This window comes from Pezoporus wallicus, unplaced genomic scaffold, assembly GCF_028554395.1.
Source record: "Pezoporus wallicus isolate ANWC-B61680 ecotype Strahan unplaced genomic scaffold, APGP_CSIRO_Pwel_v1 contig_818, whole genome shotgun sequence".
Lineage (NCBI taxonomy): Eukaryota > Metazoa > Chordata > Aves > Psittaciformes > Psittacidae > Pezoporus > Pezoporus wallicus.
The window spans coordinates 2,879,314-2,902,736 of NW_026636248.1; the positions used below are offsets into that span (position 1 = coordinate 2,879,314).

Here is a 23,423-nt window from a genome sequence, read left to right on the forward strand (position 1 = left end):
TTGTTGCAGCAACTCTTACTTTGAAATCAGAACTGAAATGTCCTTGAAAAAGACAACTCTAGGACCGAGCCACATTTAAAATGTGTTAAGAAATATTAGTTTTATTTAACCAGTTTTCACAGCTGAATATTTATTCTATAAAAACTTTACAGATTGTACAGTTATATATAGTTCAAACTACTAAGAACAAAGAAGTAGGTCCCACAGATGCAAAAATACTGTACCAATCCAAGGTAAAGGCAGATTTACACACTGTACAGCTCTCCACTGGGAAGGGGAGGTGGGTCAGTTCCAAGTAAAAACTTCAAAACTGTACAAAAATAAGGTTTGATTTCTTTTTCATTCTTCATAATACATTCAATAAGATTGCAAGCACAGACACCCAAGTAATAATAGGTATCTGCAGTCAGGAATCAATAACCACTCCTGAAAGGAATGCAAAATAGGTCTATTTACACAGGGCACTCTTTTACACCATACCGTATATAGTGTATATTTAAAATAATAAAAAAGCATAGACAAAGAACATTAAACATCTAATATAAGGTAGTTGTTTTTTTTTAAAAAGGAGTTTTTTGTTTTTTACGTAATAGTGTGCCAAAAGAATTTTAACTTATTAAATAATATATTCTAAGTGAACCTAAAATTTATGAACATAAAATGCATTTTTGGTGTAATACATCAATTAAACCAGCAAATAGGAAAAAAAGAACCAAAAACAAAATCCAAACTGTATATAAAGTAGTATTCTCACCCAGCAACAGAAGCACTTATGTAGTTATTAAAAAAGAAACCCAACAACCAAACAAAACAACAAAAAACCAAACCCCAAAAGCAAGAAAACAAACAAAAAAATCCCAAATTCAGAGACGTTTTTAAAAACCCCACTAAAACTAACTTATAACTTAGGATAGTCATACAGAAGATATTCAGTGATTCACTAATACTGCAAAACAAGCTCTTTTTTATTTTTTCTTTCTTTCCCCTTCCATTTCCCTCCCGCTTCCCCTCATTCCCCTTCCCTAAGAGACAGTGGTTTCTTCATGTTATCTGGGTAAGAATTAAACGTATTCCTGCCCTCTTCCTCCCACCCCTCTATACCTCCCCCCCCAAAAGGACAGAGTGTTTTCTTAGCAATAATCCTGAGCACACTCTCTTTTTGGGGATATATGTGATGTAAGCTTAACAGGGTTTAATTACCCCACATTTTACAATGTTCCATTGCTTGAGGTATTTCAACCTTCTTCTAAGACAAGGCCTTCTATCTTCGTTGACTCCTTGGGCAGTGAAAGTAAGGGCTGGCTAATACCCGTTTCAATGCTGTAATCTAATGAACAAGAAAAGCATTATTCCAGACTTCCCTGCCACACAGAAAATAATGCAACACCATTCACTTTTTAATCCATTCTCTATTTGATACAGTACTAGCCAAAGATAACAAAAACTAGAGCCTTTAAAGAGATGTTTGGTAGTGCACTCTATCTTTTTTCTTTTTTTAGCTTGTGTGCGTGTGTCTACATACACACTCTCACACACATATTACATTTTATATATATATATATAAAAGACATATATATGCACACACATACACTTGTGTGTGTGTGTGTATATCTATATGTAACAATCAGGGAGAAAGGAGTTTTGTTCAGATTTAAGTGATACAGTACTTTTAAACCCCTTGACAATAAAAGGGGAGGGTGTCCACTCCTGTTCCCAAGCTGAGCAAGGGGTTAGTTTATATAGTTTTTTTTAAATGGGCACTTTACGTTTGCCCTGATGTCCCAGAAATACAATTCCAGTGTCAATGGGCATCTCATCAGAACTCATCAATTTTCTTCTGCAGATATTTTAACATTGAGTCCATTCCTTGTGCTGAGCCCCAGATTTTCTTCAAAACTTCACATTCCTTTTCATTTGCTTGTTCCAAGTCCACCTTCATGATGTTGCGTACTAAAGCTTTGGATTCTTCAAGTACCTGGGCCAAACAAACAAACAAAATAAAGGGGTGTTGCGTTAGCGTTACATGTGTACTTACAGGTTGCGTGGATGGATCCTGAAGTTGATTATGAACCTAAGCTTATCATACATTGCTTATCAGCCTACAAGCCTAAGAAACACTTCACAGTTAACAAGTACACAAAAATGTGGAAATGATGAAAATAGTAAAATTGTAACCATGAATATATATATATGATTTTATCCTGATAACTAGAGAAAACTCCAACTTCATTTTGGTGAACTGCTATCCGGAACTGCTCCAATAACCAGGCAGACCTTAACAATCTTGGGCATTCAAAGGAGGCTGAAAAATCTCACTTGCTTTTCCATTTAGAAAGCTATTGATCCATTTCAAAATCCAAATTTTCCAATGCACAGAACAGTTAATCTGTGCTTCATCTCTTCTCATAAGATTAAATATGGGTAGTTTTGGCTATTGTGCAACAGCCAGTAGTGCGACCAAACATAGGGGTTGGACTAGATGACCTTTGAACGTCCCTTCCGATCCATATTATTCTAGGCGTTTTGTAGTAAAATTAAGTTCAACATAATGTCAAAGACTGCATTTACTTTCCTAGTAATCTATGTTATTATAACTCAAGACATTATATTACAACTGAAAGATTTCTGTGCAGTACTTAGGGCAACTGTTTACATGGTTGATTAGAATAAGTTAGGCAACTATGTTAAACACAAGTATATTGTAAAGAGTCCAATGGTGTTTTCAATTTCATAACCAATGTGTACTATGGCATATGGCAAGAGTCGGATACAAACTGAAAAAGCAGTCCTCAAAACCCAGGAAATAAAAAGACAGTGCTATACTAAAATGCTGTACTTATTTCATGAAAATGGTCTTTTTTCAGAAGGATGTAATGATGTAGCCTAGTAATACTTAGATTAATGCTTATTAATCTAATCATAAGCATGTATTGCAAGAAAACAAAGGAAACTTACAACTGAGTTACATGTGACCAGTTCCTTGATTCTAACCATTACTTCTTGTGTGAATGTTCCCGGCCAAAACACTTGAGAGACGAGTCCTTTGGCACAAGCTTCCTGTGCAGTCAACTTCCTTCCACTGAACAACATTTCATTGGCCTGAAGGGATAGAAAGTTACTTCTGGTATGAAATGTAATGAGACAAAACTCATTAAAGGAAAAATGTTCAAAACAAATACGGAAAATGCCTGCACTATTTGAAATAGTTTTATTATAGCTCTTCCAACTTCTAATGAATAAAGACTTGCCTATAGATAGGCAGCTGGTGGTGTTTACTATACTATGGCAGGAGTTACAAAAAAAGCAGAGGTCTGTGATCAAGGGTTAAATGTGAAACTGGCTTTACTCGTTTCCCATTACTGAGCATTCATTAGCTCTAGCTATCTTGCAGCATCGCTCACTTGATTAACTATGTGGTAATAGGTTACAATGCCCGGCAGATCTGTAAAGCAGTAACGAAGACATTGGCTTGCCCTCTGTAATAGTGTTCGTTGCAGCAATGAAATCTGTGCTAAAATCTATCCGTAAATGATAAAGATAACCCAGTTTTGGTAGCAGACCTCCTGGGAACTGCTAGTCTTGGCAGACAAGAACAGGTAACTTTTTGCAACTCAATTTTTTTTTAGTATTGAGTACCCAGTGTGGTTTATTTTCAGCACTGCTCCAAAGCCTGCAGCAGGATTTAATTTATAATGCAACATTTAAAATACCTGGATCATCTTAGAATTTGACCTCCAAACCCCACTGCACTGAGCAGGATGTAGTCCAATTTCTGATCAAATTTATGGAAAATAAACATTCAGTCTAATTAAAAAGAAAAACCCCCAAACCAGTATTTAAAAGCTCTGACCACAGTTGAAAGGTACAGAACATTCTGTGCAACATTCTGTGCAACAAGGTGATCTCTAGTTCTCTAGATTTTTTTTTATATGTAATTATAATACACTTGACTATTTATCAGCTTCTCCATTAAAGCTTCATCCTACAACCATTTACACTTACACTTTAATTCTACCTTTAATGAAGTTTCTTACATAGTTAAACATTTTGTTTGCCGTGGTATCTGCACGGAAACAGCCAGTGAAGATAAAGACAGAGTAACTGCCAACCTCAGAAACCCCAAATAAAAATGAGTACCACTGTTTCTTTATGACTAATTTATATCGAAAATATGCCAAAACCATCACCGGACTCTTGAAATCTGGGCAATGAATTCTGAACCTGACAAGTGCAGCATTTCTGAGGACAAAATTTGGAGGGTTTTTTATGTTTTCTAATACTGGAAATTCTGGCAATTATTACAGCAACTTTCAGTTAAGGATCTCAAAATGATCTAATTGCTGCAGGAACTGTTCCCAGTTTTGCCATTTTCCACATGAAGCAGGTTGGAAACTCGGAGGTCTAGTACTTGCCCCTTTGTAACAAAATACAAAGTCTGGGTTCTACTGGCAGTCGGGTTGCTGACTCCCAGTCCATAAAATTTACCAGCAGCACATTTCTCAGAAGTTAATATGGGAAGTTAGGATTCACATATATCCATTTTAATAAAACAAGCCTTGATCTAAGGATACAACCTACATGCCTGTTTAGTTCTACCTTCTCTGAAAGCAAAGTCAGATTTACAAGGTTTATTAACTATCATGAGTCTCCTTCTAATTTTCCACATTACACGTGAATAACCTGAAACACTAGCTAAAAATCCATGTGTGCTACACACAAGTTTGTCTAAGAACAAGAACTAATTATTTTCCTACGGAGATACGGGGAAAAAAAGTTATTCCAAAATAATTTCAAAAGCTACTCCACATTTATGTCAAAGATCCAAATGTGAAATCAATCCAACTGGAGTTAGGAAAGTCAGAAATTTAAATCAGCTGGTCAGGTCTGCACATTCTTCACATGTATTTTTGGTAACCAGGATAAAAACAAGTGCTAGAAAACCTTCATTTGTTTTCTAGAACTCAGCAGCAACATGAAGCCCCACAAGTGATACTGGGGCAGGTGCCTGTCTTCTACCAGCTGTAACACAGCAGTAGCAGGAAGCCTCACACGAAATGAGTGGTCCTATGGGTTTTCACAGTTGACAGGCTTTGAAGGGAAATGTTTTGCTCTGGCATCCCCGCTTTTGATCTATACACAACATGTGTTGGAGACCCACTGCTAAATAAGTTTTAATCCAATAATCACACCTTGTGTCTGCTGTGAAAAATAATACACTTGGTGGTTACTTTGCAAGCCACATAATACAGCAATAGAAATGATGGTGATAAAAATATTTCATAAATATAAGATTCTCATTAACAACCTTAATTTTCTATTTGGTCTTCTCCTTCCACAGAGGAACTTCACAGGGACATCCTCTGATCTCTCTTTTACAGCAAGTGTTTTGAGGCTCATAGGGGAACTTCTGTGCAAGCCCACAGGCACTAGCTTCTGAGGAGCATCTTGACTCTCTTGCACTATGATCAGGAGGCTCTGATCCCTGTCTGTGATGTGGACTGCAGGCACTCTGGAAATGCATATCCTGACTGACTGATAGAAGAGCATGAGAAACACTGCCAAGTGAGCTGCAGACTGGCAGGGAAACCCAGCGTGGGAAGCTTGAGCACATGGCTCCTGTGCTTTAGATCCAGGACCAGAAAACCAGAGCAAGAACTCCACAGCAGTCGCACAATAACAGATCTCCCCAAACAGGCACCACCTTAATCTCTGCAATAGATTATTTTCAAAAGCTAAGTTTAAGAATCCTTCTAAAATCCTTGGTATTCTCAGTACAGCATCAGTTTTGAATCCTAAGGTCTGGGCTTCAGTTATCCTGTAATAACAGCCTCTGTTGAACATGTTCTGTGGAAAAACCCCTCCACAACAGAGCTGTTCACCAGCCACAACTGACCCTGCAGAGAGCTGAGTATAGTACAGTGGCCACTCACCCTGTCCCCTTCTGCACTAACTACGGAATTGTTGCTACTGGAAGCTTTCGGTTTAAATCCTTGTATTTAAAAATGAGAGCATTCACAAACACATATGAAAGCGTATACTAGGGAAGAGCTTCTTGTGTTTCTTGTACATCTTCTAAAGAAACAAAAAGCTACAACCACAAGTCTCTAAAGGACAGGGATGGATGGAATGTATGGATGAATGGATGGATGGCCAAATAAAAAGGGAAAGGAACAATCAGTTGTTTGAAACTTGCTAAGATATTAAAGCTACTCTTATAACTGTTAATCTATTCCAGTTACCTTTTCTCTTCTAATAACTAAATCCAGACATCATACAGTTAGTTAGTCATTAGATCAAGTGCATTAGAAACCGATGCTTTTAATGTATCAAAATCTCCATTTTAAATCAGTAAATACCTACTGAGAAAAATTTGCTTTTATAATAGTAATTTCGGAAAACCAGGTGTAGCTACAAGCTCGTTTCATACTGTTACTGTGCAATTTCAAACTGGGATGGGGCATAGGTCAAAGTTTTCAAAGAACACGGCATAAAAAAAAAGTAAGTAACATGAAAAGAATGTAGGTAAGAGATTTTTAAATAGCTTTTTGTTAATTTGATTCTCACATCCGATTGGAAAGCAAGAAAAGGGATATTAAGAAGCACGTGGCTTATGTTTTCAGCAGCAGTGCAAAACTTTTCCATTTTTCAATCCAGCAATACTGGAAATCGAGTCCAAAGACTAAAACAAAATAAACCGTAAATAACCCTCCGCAAAGGTGATTTGGGCTGAGTATTTCTTCCATAATGCACTAGTGTGAAACATCAGCGGAGATGCGCAAAGTGAGCAAGTTCAACACGACTTCTTGAGAACGAGTGCACAAAAGCAGAATTACTTATTTTGCAAATCAGCAGGAGACTGCTGAGAGCTGGTGCCATAGCGCTCTGCTGTGTAATGACACTGAGTGCAGAGCAGCCCATTCTCTGCTACGCTTCGATGCTGTGCTGAATGCAAGATATTGGTGGCTGGTCCTTACAAGGCAACAGCAAGGAAGGTGTGTCCTGGCATGCAGGATATAACCCTTCTGCCACTGCCAAAGGTGCCCATGACATAGGATTAGGTCCCTGCTTTTGGTTCTGTGCATGCAGGTGAAGACTAGGTTGCAACAGCATGGAGCAGAGAAGCTGTAAGTACTGGATTCTCATGAAATGTTTTCATGAGAGAAAAAAACGGCAACTCAGCAAAGGTCAAAAAGTCTTGAAATCACTCTGGATAAGTCATCACAACTGCATTGCCCCTACTCTGCAAGCTACTTACAGAAGCCAGGCCCATTATCCGAGGGAATGTAAGGGATGAACATCCATCCGGACCTTGTCCAAAAGTAGTGTATGGTGTCTGAAACCAAGCCTTCTCGTTAGCCCAAACCACATCACACAGAGGCAATATAGATGCTCCAAGTCCAATGGCTGGGCCATTTACTGCTACAATGATAGGCTTCTTAAACTGAATAAAAGTATTCACAAAATTCCTGAAGAGAAACAGAAACATGTACTCACTATGTATTTATAGAGAGTAAAATATAGCAGCCCTTGAAAACTTAGTAAGAATTCATGTCCACAGTAACATTACTTTCAAAACCAACCTGATAACCTTCCATGATGAGGTGGTTAGCTTGGATGAGGAGAGTGCAGTGGGTATTGTCTACCTAGGTTTCAGAGCGAGGCAGTCAGCACTGTCTCCCACAAGACTCTCCCAGTCAAGCTGTTGATGTATGAGCTGGATGAGCAGACAGTGTGGAGGACTAAAAATGTCTGAATGGCTGGCCCAGAGGGTGGTGAACAGCGACACCAAGACTAGTTGGAGGCCAGTAATTAGCGTCGTAATGGCTGGTTTTGCATTTCAGTGAAACAGAACACTTCTACTATATTGCATCCATCACTACAGGTTATCATGCTCAACTCACCCTAGCGAGCTGAAGTAGATGAATGCTGAAAAACTGCTGGAACAATCTTATACAATCCATCACACAAACACTCCCAATTCAGAGACTTGAGATAATTTTAATCACGTTTGAATATTCCAGAGATGACCATCTTAGCATATATATGAAAAATACCATTCCTGTATTTGAAGGGGGGGTTTAAGTTCCATTTTTCCATTTTCTTAACAACAAGTAATAGGTGACAAATCAGGATTCTGGATGGAACCGAATTAGAACTAGTGGCAGAAGCTCCGTGTTAAAAGCTTCTGTCCTCTGGCTGCATCTGAAGTCCCTGCATGAGCAACTTTTACTTGGAATGACTGAAATATTTCATCTGGGGGAGAAAAAAAAAAGGCAACAAAAAAAACACCCAAAACCCAACCCAACCAGCCAGAAACAACAAGCCGCACCTATTATCATCTCTATGAGCCAAATGCGCCTCCAATGAAACAGAAGGCCTTCTTTAGGGACATGAATATTGATAATGACAACAGAATATTGGTCTCTGAAGGAATACAGATGCTCTGGAAACATACCAGAGCTAATCTAAGAGCCCAGGCCCTCAAAGCCAGTGTTTAAATGATTAACTAAACTACTTGTTTGTACCATTTAAACATGTCCCTAAGATCCATGCTTTTTTCCATATATATTCTTCTAGTTTGTAGCAGTTCAGTTAATTTTCTTTAAATATTAGGTTTGGTACCTAGTGTTGGGATGATGGTCACTAGTTTTAGTCTACTCCTCTAAAATATCCACCATTCCACTGCTCTGAATGTACTATACCAAGTTACACAGTCAATGCATATCTGGTATTTGCATGTGTTAAATTTGTTTTCTTGAAGCCTTATAGCTGTTTAAATCTTTTAAAATTGGTTTCAACTGGAGGAGTATTACCATACTAACAGTTTTCATAGGTAAATTTTAATAGTAAAAATAGCAATGCATTAAATGGCAACCCAAATAAGAAGGGACAGGGAATATAAAGAAGTGCAGCACAATATAGCACATAACAGGGGAGTGTCTGGGATCTTGTTGAACTAGAGGCTTTTGAAATAAAGATAAGCCCCACTACATGAAGAATACCGACTCAGACGACTGAAGATAAACTTACATACCTAATAGCTTCTGCCATCTTAGTGCTTTCCTTTTTTCTATCATCCGTTAAACGTCGTATAAAATAAATAAAATCAAGACCACAGCAGAAAATGCTACCAACTGCACTGAACAGAACGAGTTTACTGTCATCTGCAGCTGCTGTGTTCAGTGCACTCTGGACTTCCTTCATTACCTGAAAATCAAAAATTCATTAGAAACTTTTTATTCCGTTATTAAAAAGTAGCACATTGTTCTCCTCCCCTCCTCCCTCTGAGAGCTTTAATTTCTCCTTAGAAATTCAACCTTCTCACTCAACCAGCAGATTAGAAAAGTTCACTTTTTTCATTACCCAAACATAAGAACATTAAATAAATAAATAAATAAATGGTATGAGAAGCTTTGCATTTCAAAAGTGTAATTAGACAAAGATAATGGAATCATTAAGAACAGATCCATGAAATGCTATCTGCAAACTAAAGCTCTCATTCAGCATTTCCGTAATTTGGACAGCAGGTGGCACATGCAACCAGTTCAGAAAAAAACAGAACCTTAAATCAGGTTAAAGCTTGCTTCAGGGCGCACTTCATAAATCACCACGTCGTACAAAAGACAGTACATCTCCATGTTCAGATAACACAGTTCTTACACAAACAACTGATTTTAAGTGTAATTCAGTTCAATTTAACATCTTGCAAGCCACAATGTGAACCTTGTTTTGTGTACGTTTGTGCCCGAATAACAGGGATAAATGAGGCAAGGACCTGGAACTCCCCCAGCACCCTATCCCCCAAAATCTGAATTGTTCTGACCTCTGGATTTAGTGAATTATTTTCAGATGATTTTGTCGATAGCAAAATATGCGTGAATCCATCTTGTTTCCTGACAACAATGTCTCTGTACCGGTACGCGCTCTCCGTCTGCCTCACGCTGAAACGTAGCCTTTTGTCAAAGGGTTGATCTCTCCTGTCATCAATAAACCTTCGTTTGCTGGCTGTGACTCCTGTCACAGATGTCTGTATGTTGGTTGTACCATTGGCTGCTAATGCTTCCATAAAGGTGGATGTACCTGGAAACAGGTTAAATAATAACATTCTAATAATTACATTATACTGGGTCAACAATTGCAAAATCCCTATTAGCACGAAAACAGGCTAGTGATATTAAGAACACACAGTAAAGATGAAACTCAGTCCCCTGGAACTGAAATGTTACAGAAATAGACTCCATGCACAGAGCAAAATTAAAGTGACAAAGGGATCCAACAAATTTATTTTACAGTTGTAAGAAAATACATCTTAAACAAGCCAAATACACCAATCATCATATACTTATTTTTAGAAGGACGGAAAGGTTTATTTAACATTCCTAATACCAATGTACTTCAGTAGGTTGATGCTCTGCTTTCTCCCTTTCCGACATCTTTAACTCCTTTAGCAGCACCAAGACTGCAAAGAGAAAGCAGAAGCCTTTTGTTTCAAATGCCACGAGAAGTTAATAGATGGAAGAAAGTGACACAAAAAGCCAAATAAAGAACTTGACTGACAAGATCATATAAAGCATAATACTCTAAAGGAAAATGGAAATGAAGAAATACTGACTACCCTTCTTTGAGAGGGAAACAAGACCCATACAGTAATTGATATTTAATGGATTCATAGACAATGAGATATTTCTCAAGTCTAAACAATTTTTGCTATTAGAATTGGCAAATAGAGCAGTATGGCTTTCTGGTCTAGTTCCCAGTTACTTAAATAGGCAGAATTTGAGGGCATGCAAGTAAACAGCCCATTCCTCATGACACAGAAGGGACAGGTTTTTCTGTATTCCACATTAGAAACATAATACCAAATAATTGGCACTTGTAAGAGAGAATAGGAGAACACCTTAGATGCATAACCCATCTGTATGTTAAAGTCTTCATGTAAAGTCTCCATGCAATCTGTCAGATTAAAGTAATGGAAGTATGCACTGGGGGAGGGGGCAGTAGAGTTAAAATGCTGGAAAAATGTCTTGCAGGATAGGAAAGTTTTGAAAGCTTTTTCCTGAAAACTGAGGTCTGAGTCTGTTAAAACCTACTGGAATCCCGCAGCCCTTGTCTCACAAACAGGTATTTCAGCACATCAGGCATATGAGGTCTTAAAAAGTACAGTTAAACCAGAAATTGTTAATGAAATGCCATTGACGGATCTTGCTTAATTCAGTATTATTTTTGTGAAGAAGCTGCATTTCTAACGTTCTAATAACATGCCGTGCCGTGAGTTTTAACTAAAAGACTTCAAATGCATGTCCAGTGTAGACATCAACCAGGCTGACCTAAATAACTGGAATATCCTATATCTCCACACTCCAATTGTATTCAAATGCTGCTTACTTAGATCCACATGAAGTACGAGAAATATATTAAGAGAAAAACTAACTTAAACCCTAGAACACTACATGATTTTCCTGTTATTTCAGGAACTGCCCGCAGATATAAATGAAGTCTTTCTATCAAATATTTTAAAATAAATGAATCTTTGGTTACAAATCTGTTATGATTAATTAAGCAAGTTGTCTGTCAAAGGAGCTATACAATAACAAGGTTTTATTTTGCTTCTTAGGGTCTTTATTGGTGAATTAGGGATTTAATCCTTAGCATTTGTGAAGAGAACTCAAGGTTTGTCAATTGTTTAAAGTGAAGAGCAAGAAATTTAATTCTGTTTGTGATCAGAGACAGAGGTAAACAAAATGAAAAGTAAAGTTAATGTTAAATAACAATCACAGAATTTTCATATTTATTCCTAAATTTTCACCTCTTATCAAATTTTTTCATTGCGGCAGAATAAATCAAAATTTGATGCAGACCAAATAAGCAGCTGATGAGGGATGTCTCTGATACTTTGGCCTTCTAAATCACCTTACATTGATTACATTCTTTTAAAAGAATTCAGAATTTGCAGGAACAGCACCATTGTATTTCACTAGGAACACAAGACTTAAGTAGAAAAATGGCTGCAATGGTTTGCTTTGCCATAGAAAAGGTAAATTAAAACAGCTGAAAACACCTCTCATTTCTAAACCAGATCCAAGATTTTATGGCTTCTGTCATTGTGAAAAAAGCAGAGAACCAGGAGAGCACAATAGACTAGACTAAGCCAAAAAAAACCCCAAGAGTCAGTAAACTTGTATAAGAGCTATGAGTAGGTCTTTTCCCACGACTCATACTTCCAGAAACATACTCAAATACCAGAAAATCACTTCTGAGATGTAAGCGGCAAAGATTATACATTTTGGGAGACAGAACTTTTGGCAAAGAGACCAAGACGTAAACACCCCACACCACTTTTCATGCTTATTGAATTGGCAAAGAGGCCTTCCGATTTTTTGTATAAATTCTGCCTGCACTTGTCAATAGTTGCAGTTTCAAACCACAAACAAGGGACAGCTGCAGTTCAGTGGAAGAAGTCTCCTACGTCCAATCTGGTAAACGCACTTTTAGGCTCCTTAAGACTGGAAGATTTAACTTTACTGCCATAGATTCCCCCACATGAAACTTTTGCAGTGAGGTTACTTATTTTCAGGTTAATTGCAACTGTATTTTATAATGTTAAAATATAGATTTCGTAACAAACCAAAAGCAGCTCTGCATTTTAATACCTCAATAAAGATAGCGTAACAAAGACAAACAAAACACCACAGCACTCCTCTTTTAAACTGAGCCTTCCAAAACAATAAGGGCTTGGAAAAAAGGCAGTTTAACCTGGATATTGTAAACTAATGCAGAACTATGTTGTTTAAGAGGTAAACAAACTGCTCATATAGTTACAAAAAACCCTTCCAATGCCAACTATTAACGTAATGTGATCTTCTCAAAGCTGAAACCATACTCCTCCTGCACAAAGCTTCACCATACAGATGCAAAATGAAATTAAGAGGACTACTTGGTTTTGCAGCTGCTGATCAAAACCTGGTAACAGTCACATTTTCATGCAGCTGCTCTCCTGAGGAAGAGCAAAAAAAAACATGAACCCAAAGATAAAAAAGGAACTGGTCTTGCTCAAAGACACAAAACACAGAACAGCAAAAGTGTCTTCATTCCCCCTCCACTGGCAGAAAACAGGAAAAAAAAAAGGCACCTCTCGAAAACACGAGCAGGGTAACGATGAAAACGCACAACGCCAGACATCCAGATAAACAGAGTTAAAACCAACCCAAGTAATGTGCAACTTCACAACAATCCAAAAGTCAAAATCCCACGCTCCTCTCTAAGCTATTCATGCCTCCCAGTTACCACCTCCTGAATTTCTGAGAGGTTCAGTTTAGCTTACATAGCAAGCCTTGAATACAGACACTTCCCTCCCTCCAACAATACTGGGACACATCCAAGCAGGTGCTCCAAAACCAGCTAAGCCTCTTTAGCATGCTTATTTTCAAGTACACCCGGACGAGTGCTGGTACTCTCCATTCAAAGGTTTGTCTGACAGAGTAGGCTGTTTCTGAAAGGATTAGCACAGATGTCTAAGGAACAAGTGCAAGAAGATGGGAGGTGTGAACGTGCTGCCTGAGTATTTCCCCCAACTCCAGCCACCAGGAATTTAGCAGTTCTTAAAATCTGCATGTCCACAACCACTGGCTGCACCCAAGCCCACATAATTAAATCCTTATTCCCACTGGGATTGTCCAATTTACTTCTGAAACCACTATGGTTTTGTCTTCTGAAGTATCTTTTGGCAGTAAGTTCTACAACATATATCTTCACTTTATCCCTTTCATCACATCCCTTCTCCAGGTTCATTAGTCCCAATCTTGCTTACCCTGTCTTCTTCTGGAAGCAGACCTAGGCTGTCATTCTCCTCCACGCCTCCCCTTTTCTACTAAATCTTGGAACAGGGTCCAAAATGTCACACAATATTCAAGATGGGGATTTATAACGTGGTATATTCAAACCTTTTGCCCTCTACTCCTTTTCCATAATAATTTCTAACTATTTATTTTAAACTAGCACCGGGCAGGCGTTTGCAGAAAGCTGCCCAAACCAAACCCATTGTCCTTTTCCTGAGCAGTAACATGGATTCAGGAAACAGTCATTGTCCAGGCACGGGTTTTTATTTTGTTATGGGCATAGTTTTGCCTGGAAGTCTGCTTTGTCCCTCCCCATCGCTTGGCATTCATCTGAGCTGAAAGCAGTCTCTTGTTTTAAATCACAAAACCACGTGGTGTTTTCAGTTAAGTCTGCGGTGCCCACCAGGACCTTCAGGGACCCCCATGCCTTCACGCGCCACCCACATCCTCCCCTACGCTAGGTGACAAAACGGTTAATAACTGTCCTACCCGAATAAGCAAGTGAGAAACAGCAGCAACAACAATTTCTTACAGTGTTAACTGCAAAAATAACACTGTAACTGTAACTGGTTATGACTCAAGTAACGGAGAGGGGAAAACGTGACGTGCAGAACTGATTGGGGAAAACCGGTAAAATTAAACAAACAAAAGGTGCTGGAAGTTGGCTGTATTTTTTCCAGAGTCCTTCCTATACTCCACTGCTTTACAGTCCCCATATACATAAGCCTCAAGAATCCCCATTAGTTGTCCAGGGCAGGTTGCCTCATGTGCCCCTTTTTTGCCTGTGAACGGCAGTTTCCTACATGTTCATATGTACGAGCAAACTCTAACTATAAACATCATTAAGCTGTTCCAGTGTTAACTCTGCAGGACATCAAATTTCTCGCACAATGAGATGCCAACCCTGGACAGTGCAAACGCAATATGTAACACCTTCCAGTAATTTTTCCACCTCTGCTTCAGCAATTACACAGAAAGTATTTCTCACAGTTGTAGTGTATTGGCACAGATAATAGAAATCCAAGATGAGAGTTCTAAAAAAAACTATGTATGCGCCCATTTTTTGTCTCAGTACATGTATTTATAGCATAAATAGCACTTACATTTTGGAATCAAACAAAAGTTCCAGCATTCTTTGAAATATCATTATAAATATTTGCGAGGAAAAAAAAAAAATCTTAATTTCTTGTACATTTCACCTCAAATTCCTGTTTTGCCATGTGTTTCTGAAAGAGTGTTCAGAAGGTATATGTCATTTACGAAAGAAAGGTACATTTTAGTTAAATCCTTCCAGAATATGGTGCTGTATTGATGCAACACAGAAAATCACAGTGTGATCCATAATTAGCTGCACGTACCCTAGTGTTAGCACAGGCATCCCCAAAGGTGTCAGGGCGGAGAGGGGTGGGGGGAAAGGGCAACACTTCTTCAAACTATGGGCTGCTGATCACAGTCATACCCTGCTGCTGGTGCTGAAACCTCCTCCAGACTCTTACAGTTGGGAGGGTGTGTGCGCTGTAACTTTATCGTTTCTAACAAAGCTTCAACCACTTCTTGATTCTGTTTCAAGGAAATAGTTACACAAGCAACAATCAGATGTTCTTCGGCTGGTTTTGCAAACATGTCACCTTTCCATATTGAAAAACATGTAGGTTTTAAGCACAGATTAAGTGGCAAATTACTGCAGTAGTACTTGGTGGGACGTCAACTCCGCAGTAAACAGTCCTGCAGCAGCCAGCAGGCTTGATTGTCAATGTGTATCTTCAGTTCCCCAAAACCCCCCACCTTTGCTCATGCCCTGTAATGTCTACTCTTTACCATATATTTTGTATAGCTGTTAATTTTGAATGTCACTTTGAAACATTGCTCCCATAAAAATCTACAGTTCTTACAGGACACTGTTGCCAACAAAATTAACACAAGGAAACACACACACACACACACACACACACACACACACCCCTTAGTAATGATTCTCTACTCAATTAAAAGTCTATCCTACACCAGTTTTCACCTTTGCTGCCATGTCACATTTAGAGTAGTATGGTCTACAGTAGCCATTTTTTCCCCTTTTGTGGCTAGCTTTCTCTGTTTCTTTGATTACTTCAAAGTAGCATCGAGATAAATTAGGATTGTTCTCTTCCCCCTTTCCGCTGCAGATTTAGACTCAACTGGAAGCAATTTTTCTCCCATTGACTCAGGATGCTACTGGCTGACAATAGAAAACAGTGCACATAATTCTCACTATTTTAGCTGTTGCTCTAGGTGGCTGCAAGGAAAAAAATATATGTAAAGATTCTTAAGAGCCTCTGTTATTACTCCAGTCCAGAAATCCCAGCCATATTTCACAGTATGCACCAATGTATTTGATGGGGGAAGCAAAGAGTTGTATTTCTTTTTCTCACAAATGAGTACAAATAAGAAAAAAATTCCCCAGGTTACAGACACCTTTTGAAGATCTTTTAATGCCAGAAACATTTCATAAGGAAGAACCCTCTTATCTTGACACTCTTGGAGCTGCAAATTATGATACCATGGCATTCATTCGAAATGCTCCCAAATTTGAGAGTTAAGTAAGGACATCTCTCGGGACTCATCTACAGAGGAAAGATATCACAAAACAGGCTAAGGCTTACACTTGAAATATACCCAGCTATTTCACACTAACTCCTAAGGTGAACACATTCTATATTAAGAATACTTCATCGCAATTTAATCCAATCCAATCCCCAAAGTGATTTAAAAAATTGCTTTCTTCCTATGGAATAAGAGTGCCCTAATGTAAGGCTAACCTAGAACAGATACTGCCAAAAGACATCCCAGGCAGCTTGCTGTGTGGACACAAACATACACATGCCACGTATACATGACAAAATTCTTGTAATGACATCAAAACTTTCTGAAACATTTTACCTAAATTATCAGTGAGATTTATATAGATGGGTATAGCACCACTGTGTTGGCAGAATACTTTCATTTACTTCTTTTAAAAACATGTCGACAGTCATATTTCATTCTTATCACATACATAAGGCTTTCACTACCAGAGTTTGCAAGAGCTCCATTCAGAACTGCCCTCCAACATTTGGCATTTCAATGCAAAAAAGCTGCAGACAATGGAGGTTTGAGGGCTTTCTGAGGTTCAGGACACTGATGTGCAGGTATTAAACTTAACAAGAGATCCCAGCCCTTGAGTGCTCAGAGTACCTGGAGTGACAGTCCCTGCTGGGAGGAAGCACCTCTGGTTTTACTTGTCTACCTCAAGGAAGTACATGTGTCTTTCCAGCTACTGTCTAATGTCTACTATTAACAGTAAATGTCTCAATTTCCTGTGCGATTTTCACCAACAGGTTTATTAAGAGGTAGCAACAGGTTGCTAGCTTGCAGCGGACAGGCCATCTTCCAGTACCCATGTGTGCACAGCTGTGTGCCTTAACACCCTATACTCGGGTAACCTGCAATACACAATGTTCTGGCTGCTACTAATATGGGGCGATCTATTCTGCAGCAGCACCCTCTAAGAGAAACCACTGACCTTGACAGAAATAACTGACTGGGGTTGGAAGGGGAAGCCTGAAGGAGGAGTCTCTCGAGTCTTCACTTGAGGCCTTTTGAGTACCTCTTAGAAAACTAAATATTGCAGTGATGGGTGTTTAGTCTTGAGCTTTGCACTAAGGCAAGGGGGCTACTACGTTCTGGAGCACTTCTGCTGCCTCAAGGCTTGTGGAGCAAAAATCAAGAACTGGGCATTGATACCAGGGGGACGAAACATGGGTGAAAAGAGGATGAGAGGTCTTAGGGAAGTATAAACACAGCTCTAGAGTCCTTTGAGGAATGGCACATTCAGAAATGCCTGTGCCAGGCAGGTTCTTACTTTTGATTCAGAGGTACTCAACAGAAACTAGTCTCCACTGGAGAGTCCAGGATTCGAGCCAAGATGATTTCTGAAAGACCCTGCCTTTAGGCAAAGCACACAACTGTTGTTTAAACCACATCTAAAGAGGCATTTGCAAACTGTTCTAGAGGCAACCTCCTCACCCGTTTTCCCAATATTCTGGGAAAATAAGCCCACATTAAGAGCAGGATGATGAAAGGTCTCTTTGGGTATCCTATGCAACGGGTGCTGAATAGCTAGGTGTTCTGAACTCAAGAAGTAATTCAGAGCAGTGTAACACCTAGCCAAATCTGTACTTTCATATTGCTGCAGAGGAACAAATCCCAAATACAATCCACAGGTAACAGCTGAAATGGAGTTCAATGGAAAGGAGTCAGCAAATAAAACCTGTGCTCTCAAGCTGAACCTGATCTTTCCTGGTTTTGGCAATACTAGCTAGGATCAACAAGTATGTGAGGATACGCCCAAACTGAAGCAGTCATGGAGAATGTCCAGAATTCTTTATTCTTCCTGTATTATACAACAATAATTAAAACAAACAAACAAACAAAAAAACCATCAGAGGAAGTCCTGAAGTCAACAGGAGACTAATGAGAATAAAAGACTTGGACCAGATGGGTTGCATGAGGAAAACTTTTATAACGTATCCTCCCTTGATTAGGCTTTGTGCCATATCACTGCAGGCAACTACTAGAAAATGCAGGAGGCATTTGTCTTCACAACATCTTTCCCCACAGCTTGACCTCAGCACAAGTGGTATGGTTCTCCACATTTTGGGATTTGCAGAGACAGTGAAGATCTTGGACATGGCCATAAGTCTTGGGAAAACACTCATCACAAGAACACCTTTTCATCAAATTTTGAAATCAAGAATACAGTGGCAAACAAGAAACCATATAAAACTGTGTCCAGGGTAAATCACTTGACGATAATCACAGCCAAAAGCAGGGTACAGAGAAGGCAATGCTTCAGTCTTGGAAAGCAACTGGGAGAAACTGGAGGCAGTGAGCTGCCCTAACACAGCAGGATGGATCACAGACATCATGGGTAGCGTTTGAGTGAGTATTCTTCATATTGCAGAGGAAAGAAATCAGCTTCTCTTTAAGACCTTAGTCTTTCTACTTCATTGACTATTGTCATATTTATGACTAGTCTATCAAAGAGAAAAAATCTCACAGACAAAACCCCTAAACTGATAACTTCATAAACCACTAATTAAGTAGTTAACACTTGCTGCCATACATAGAGAGTGGTGCAGAGCTGCAAGTGTCTTCCCTCAGGCAACAGAACAAGTCAGTATAAAAGTCAGGATTATTAGTTACAGGTGGTCCCAATCCCCAAAAGCTACTTTTCCCTGTAAAAATTTGCTTTTATAAAGAAGTCGTATATGTCTAGATTTAAGTACAAGTAGCAATATTGATACTACTGCAGAAGAGAGAGATAAGGAAGCAACAGAATAAGCACTATGATATTTAAGTGGGACATACTGTTTCAGCAGCACCAATATATTAATAAGAAACCACACCCTCAAAGAGATTATGAAGACCAATACTAGAAGGCAGCAATTTTGAAGGGGACAAAATAATCAATGCATTAGGAAATAACAGATGTGATAGGGGAAAAAAAAAAATAAAACCAACCAAACCAAACAACCCCCCCAGGAAAACCAATGTGGTTTAAGGCAAATTTCAGAAGAAGTTTAAAAAAGCCAAACCAGTTAAGATCTATTTCAGAAAACAGGACTTAGCACTATCAACTGTGCCAAAACCAAGGGAGGCTTACTTAGGTACCATAATGCCTGCTACTACACAAAGCCAAGAACAAAGTATATCATATCTGATGCTTTAAATCAAAGTATGCCGTGGCCTCAGAGATATTTTCATAGTTTGTGTAGCTGGCAATAGGAAAGGAAGACTTATTTGTGTATTTGGAGATGGAGGTAGGAGCACATCTTTTCATGGGAGTTGTCCTGGTGTGATCATAGCTCAAGAGTCAATTTGTATATTTTTTAAAATGCTATCGATGCAAGGGCATGGAAGGGCTTGGGCCCAAAACCTGGTAATTTGAGACAGCAGGGGAAAGAAAAGGGGAAAAATAAAATAAATAATAGTAAAAAAAAAAAACAACTCCATCTGAATTCTGGCCTTGGTAATTGTTGCAACTCCAATTACTGTAATTCCAAAGCCCAGCACGGGAGCCTCAGATATTCAGCATGAAGTTCATAAAGCTGTGCTCAGACTTACATTTAGTGGTTCATGGGTGACAGGCTCTGAACATCTTTAGATACAATAAGCACCTAAAATGCTGAATCTTGCCTTAGGAAAAAATCCATTAACAACACATAGAGAAACCAAAAAATAACAGAGGAAGTCGCTACATAAAAGACAGGAGAACTACTACTGAGTAAAGCAAAGGTCGTGTACATAAAAATAATGGGACTAGTACATAACTAGCCACAATTGAGAGCTTGATTCATTTAAAACATGTCATAGATGAAACAAAATGACAGACAACTTACACAACCGGTTGTTTCCTAAAACCTGCCAGGGACCCACCTTTTCCAGACAGATTCCAACACTAAACCAAGAATACAGAAAACAGAAGCAGTTGAGTATCAGCAAATGGAATTGAAATTTAATTTCTACCAAGATGAATGCTGTGCAATTTTAGATAAATGTGTTATGTAAAAAGATATTGCATTAAATACTTTGTAGACAAATAGCAAGATAGCCCAGTCACAAGGAGAGGGTGTATAAATGGAACTAAACTTAAACAGTAATTGAATTAATTTCTTCAGGAGTGAGATGTAGCTTCAATTAACTCCACATGGTTAAACAGGTCAATAGGAACTGAGGGGGAAACGAGAATATGCTATACTTACAAGAAAATAGGAAGTAAAGAACACTGGGAAGAATACAGGGAGATGCTAAAACAGATAAAGAACGGGTGTTAGAAATGCAAAAGCAAAACTCTAAAGTTCTCATAGTTACAGATGCTAAACAAATAATTTTTCCAGTGATTTAAAAAAAAAAAAAAAAAAAAAAAAGAATTTGACCAAAAATAAGAGTGAAATGTAGTGTTAAGTAACAAAGTCAGTTAAAATATTAGTGGGGAAACCAGCATGCCATAAGAAACCAGAAAAGATTTATAATGAGTATGGATATATTGTACTTATAACAAATGACAGACTACAAGGCTTGAACATAGTAAGATTGCTGAGTGACAGTAAAAAAAGAGAAACAGACAAATGTGATGTTCTATATGGGAAATGCATCAGAGTAAGTGAAATACCTCCGAGACTTGCTTGCTTAAAAGATCAGAAAATTTGGAAGTTACCTTGAGTAATAAAATTTGTATTCATTTCAGAGAGAGTTGGGAAAAAAAACCTAAAAACAAGACCCAAAACCCACGAAATCCTAAAACAAAAAAGGGGGGCAACAAATGAAAAGCCTTTAACCTTTGCAGTATATCTCTGTTCATAAACAAGACTGCTCTCAAAGTCATGTTTCAAGTGTCATTCCATTTAAAACCTACTGGAGAGTCAAAGCAGTACTCAGGAAAGCCATGCTGGCTACTACAAAGAAATGTCATTTTCTTATAAGGAAGATTATATGGTTATAATATAAATGTATGTGCCATATTTTTACCAATATTTTGCAGTTTCATACATCAAAAAACAAGCAACAGAAAGAAGCCTCCCCATCGCATATACTCACATCTAATGTAAATGTCAGGCTTTGAAAATATCTCAACACAGGAGCAATCCTATTTTGCTCAGCAAAGTTGTATATATAAAATGTAGTGATATAAAGTTGGAAATCCATTAAAAAGTTATCTATTGAAAATTAATTTTACTTTATAAAAGTGCTAAAACATAAAAGTTCTTCTTGATGTCAAAAAGTGGGAGTCAGTAACAACAAAGATTTCAGGGTTATTGCACAATAACAGTAACATTCTCTGTTGTTGGGAGTTTGATATACAAAGCTGTAATAAACTCTGTATCTCCATTTGATCTCAGAATACGTTGCCATATGGTCAATAGTTAAGTGAAACAATGATATTGCTTATAGCTTTCTAGTCTGTTATTTATCTATATGTCAGCATATTGGTGATTTACAAACCCAAACACCTTGCCCATTTTTAGTTACTATGGTAGGTTACTTTTACCAGTGTAGCAACATCACAGAAAATGTCACACTATCAGATATTCCCCCCACAGCTCAATTAAAATACTATTGATATCTCAATGGAATTTATCTTCAAGCTGTTCTTTTGAATCATTCCAATTAAGAAAAATGCTACAGTGGGATCCTCCTTTTCATTAGTTTGTAAACAATTACGTGCTTACAAAATTTCTAAAAGAAGGATTGTGGGGTTTGTTTAAAAGACAAAAAGTTATTATTTCCTCCCCCCTTTCTTTCAAACCAATAAAAGACTAGGAGAAAGCAGCAGCACTTTCATATGCTGGCTCAGATCACACCAACACTTCAAACATGTTAACCAAGTTCACCCCTGCTACAAGAAGGAAGAAGTCTGCCGCATGTTTGTCCTTGTGCTCGACTGTCTTTGCCAGCAGACTGGCACTCCATTTAGCTGGCAAGTTCAGGAAAATCAGTCAAGGGCCTTCTTCCATGAGCTTCTCCATACCCCTGTGATCCGGGCAGGCAGCACATAGTGAATTACTTATCATTACTTAAATACCCATGTAGTTTACATAACATGAAAATGAAGATTTTTTTTTCCCCTTTGCTGCTCTATTTCTTCCCTGTATAGTCTGCCAGACCAGAAACAAGTATGCATCACAGGTATTTCTGTCTAACCCAGAAACAAGGCAGCTGGGTTTCTTAATACCTTCTCTCCCTCCACCGACAGATTTGCAGAACAATTCCACCAGAGCTTCCAAGGTTAAACCAAATTCCAGTTTAAAACTATTTACCATCACCACTGGTTTTACCCCCTTTGGTTTTCCCAGTTTTAAGAAAACTGGAACCCTTACCTAAATTTCCAAAAACCATTAGATATAGGTCAACTGCAGCAGAATAGCCAGGCAAAAGTATTAGTGTTTTCCTATTCCGGGCTCACTATTTGGACAGAAATATCAACTTATGACTAAGTAGCAAGAAATGAATAATAAACTGACATAAACAAATGAAGACATGCCAAAGAAACCACAAGACCTGACAAAATTAATTTAACAGGAGGAACAAGCCAGACATTTTTGCAGGGTGCATTCAGTTAGCTTTCAGATTGATCAGTTCCCGAGTGCTCCTGCTGACCAAGCAGGAAGCAAGAATGTGGGGAAGGGGTGGTGGGAAGAGGGCAGGATAACTGAGAGTAATGGGAAAAGCATGTCTAAAGTGAACAGCAACACGTTTCCAGTTTACATAATACACTGACTAGCACGTAAGAATTATAGAAAAAAGCAGGTATTTCCTCATGTAAAGCATTTAAGGTATGAGACTGAGTCCCAGTATTACAAAATGATTTATCTGCACAGGAAAGTGGAAGAACTGAAATCATCAGAGAACAAGTATCACTGTAGTGATACCATACTCTTTCATGCTCTACACTCTAAAGCATTTTTAAAAAAAACCACCTGATGTGAATCTACCTCCTAATATTTCAATAACATGGCTACATTAACATTGAAATTATGAACTACTTTTGCAAGCACAAGGCAACTTCCAGTTCAG

The 23,423-nt window shown here is 38.4% G+C and overlaps 1 protein-coding gene across 5 annotated transcripts in view; it reads right to left on the reverse strand.

Annotated features, from left to right (window-relative positions):
- Positions 1-863: 863 nt before the first annotated feature.
- The window catches only part of CDYL (chromodomain Y like), a 104,951-nt gene continuing 82,391 nt past the window's right edge, over positions 864-23,423 (reverse strand). For 2 of the 5 annotated variants that reach the window (XM_057399317.1, XM_057399321.1), the window contains exons 3-7: positions 9,824-10,080; positions 9,035-9,207; positions 7,256-7,466; positions 2,956-3,099; positions 866-1,975 (exon numbers count right to left, since the gene is read on the reverse strand). In XM_057399317.1, coding sequence (XP_057255300.1) covers positions 1,817-1,975; positions 2,956-3,099; positions 7,256-7,466; positions 9,035-9,207; positions 9,824-10,080 — 944 coding nt within the window. In that variant the 3' untranslated portion in view covers positions 866-1,816. Of the gene's footprint in view, positions 1,976-2,955; positions 3,100-7,255; positions 7,467-9,034; positions 9,208-9,823; positions 10,081-23,423 lie in introns of all 5 variants that reach the window. The other 3 variants (XM_057399320.1, XM_057399319.1, XM_057399318.1) reach the window with 3 other exon arrangements.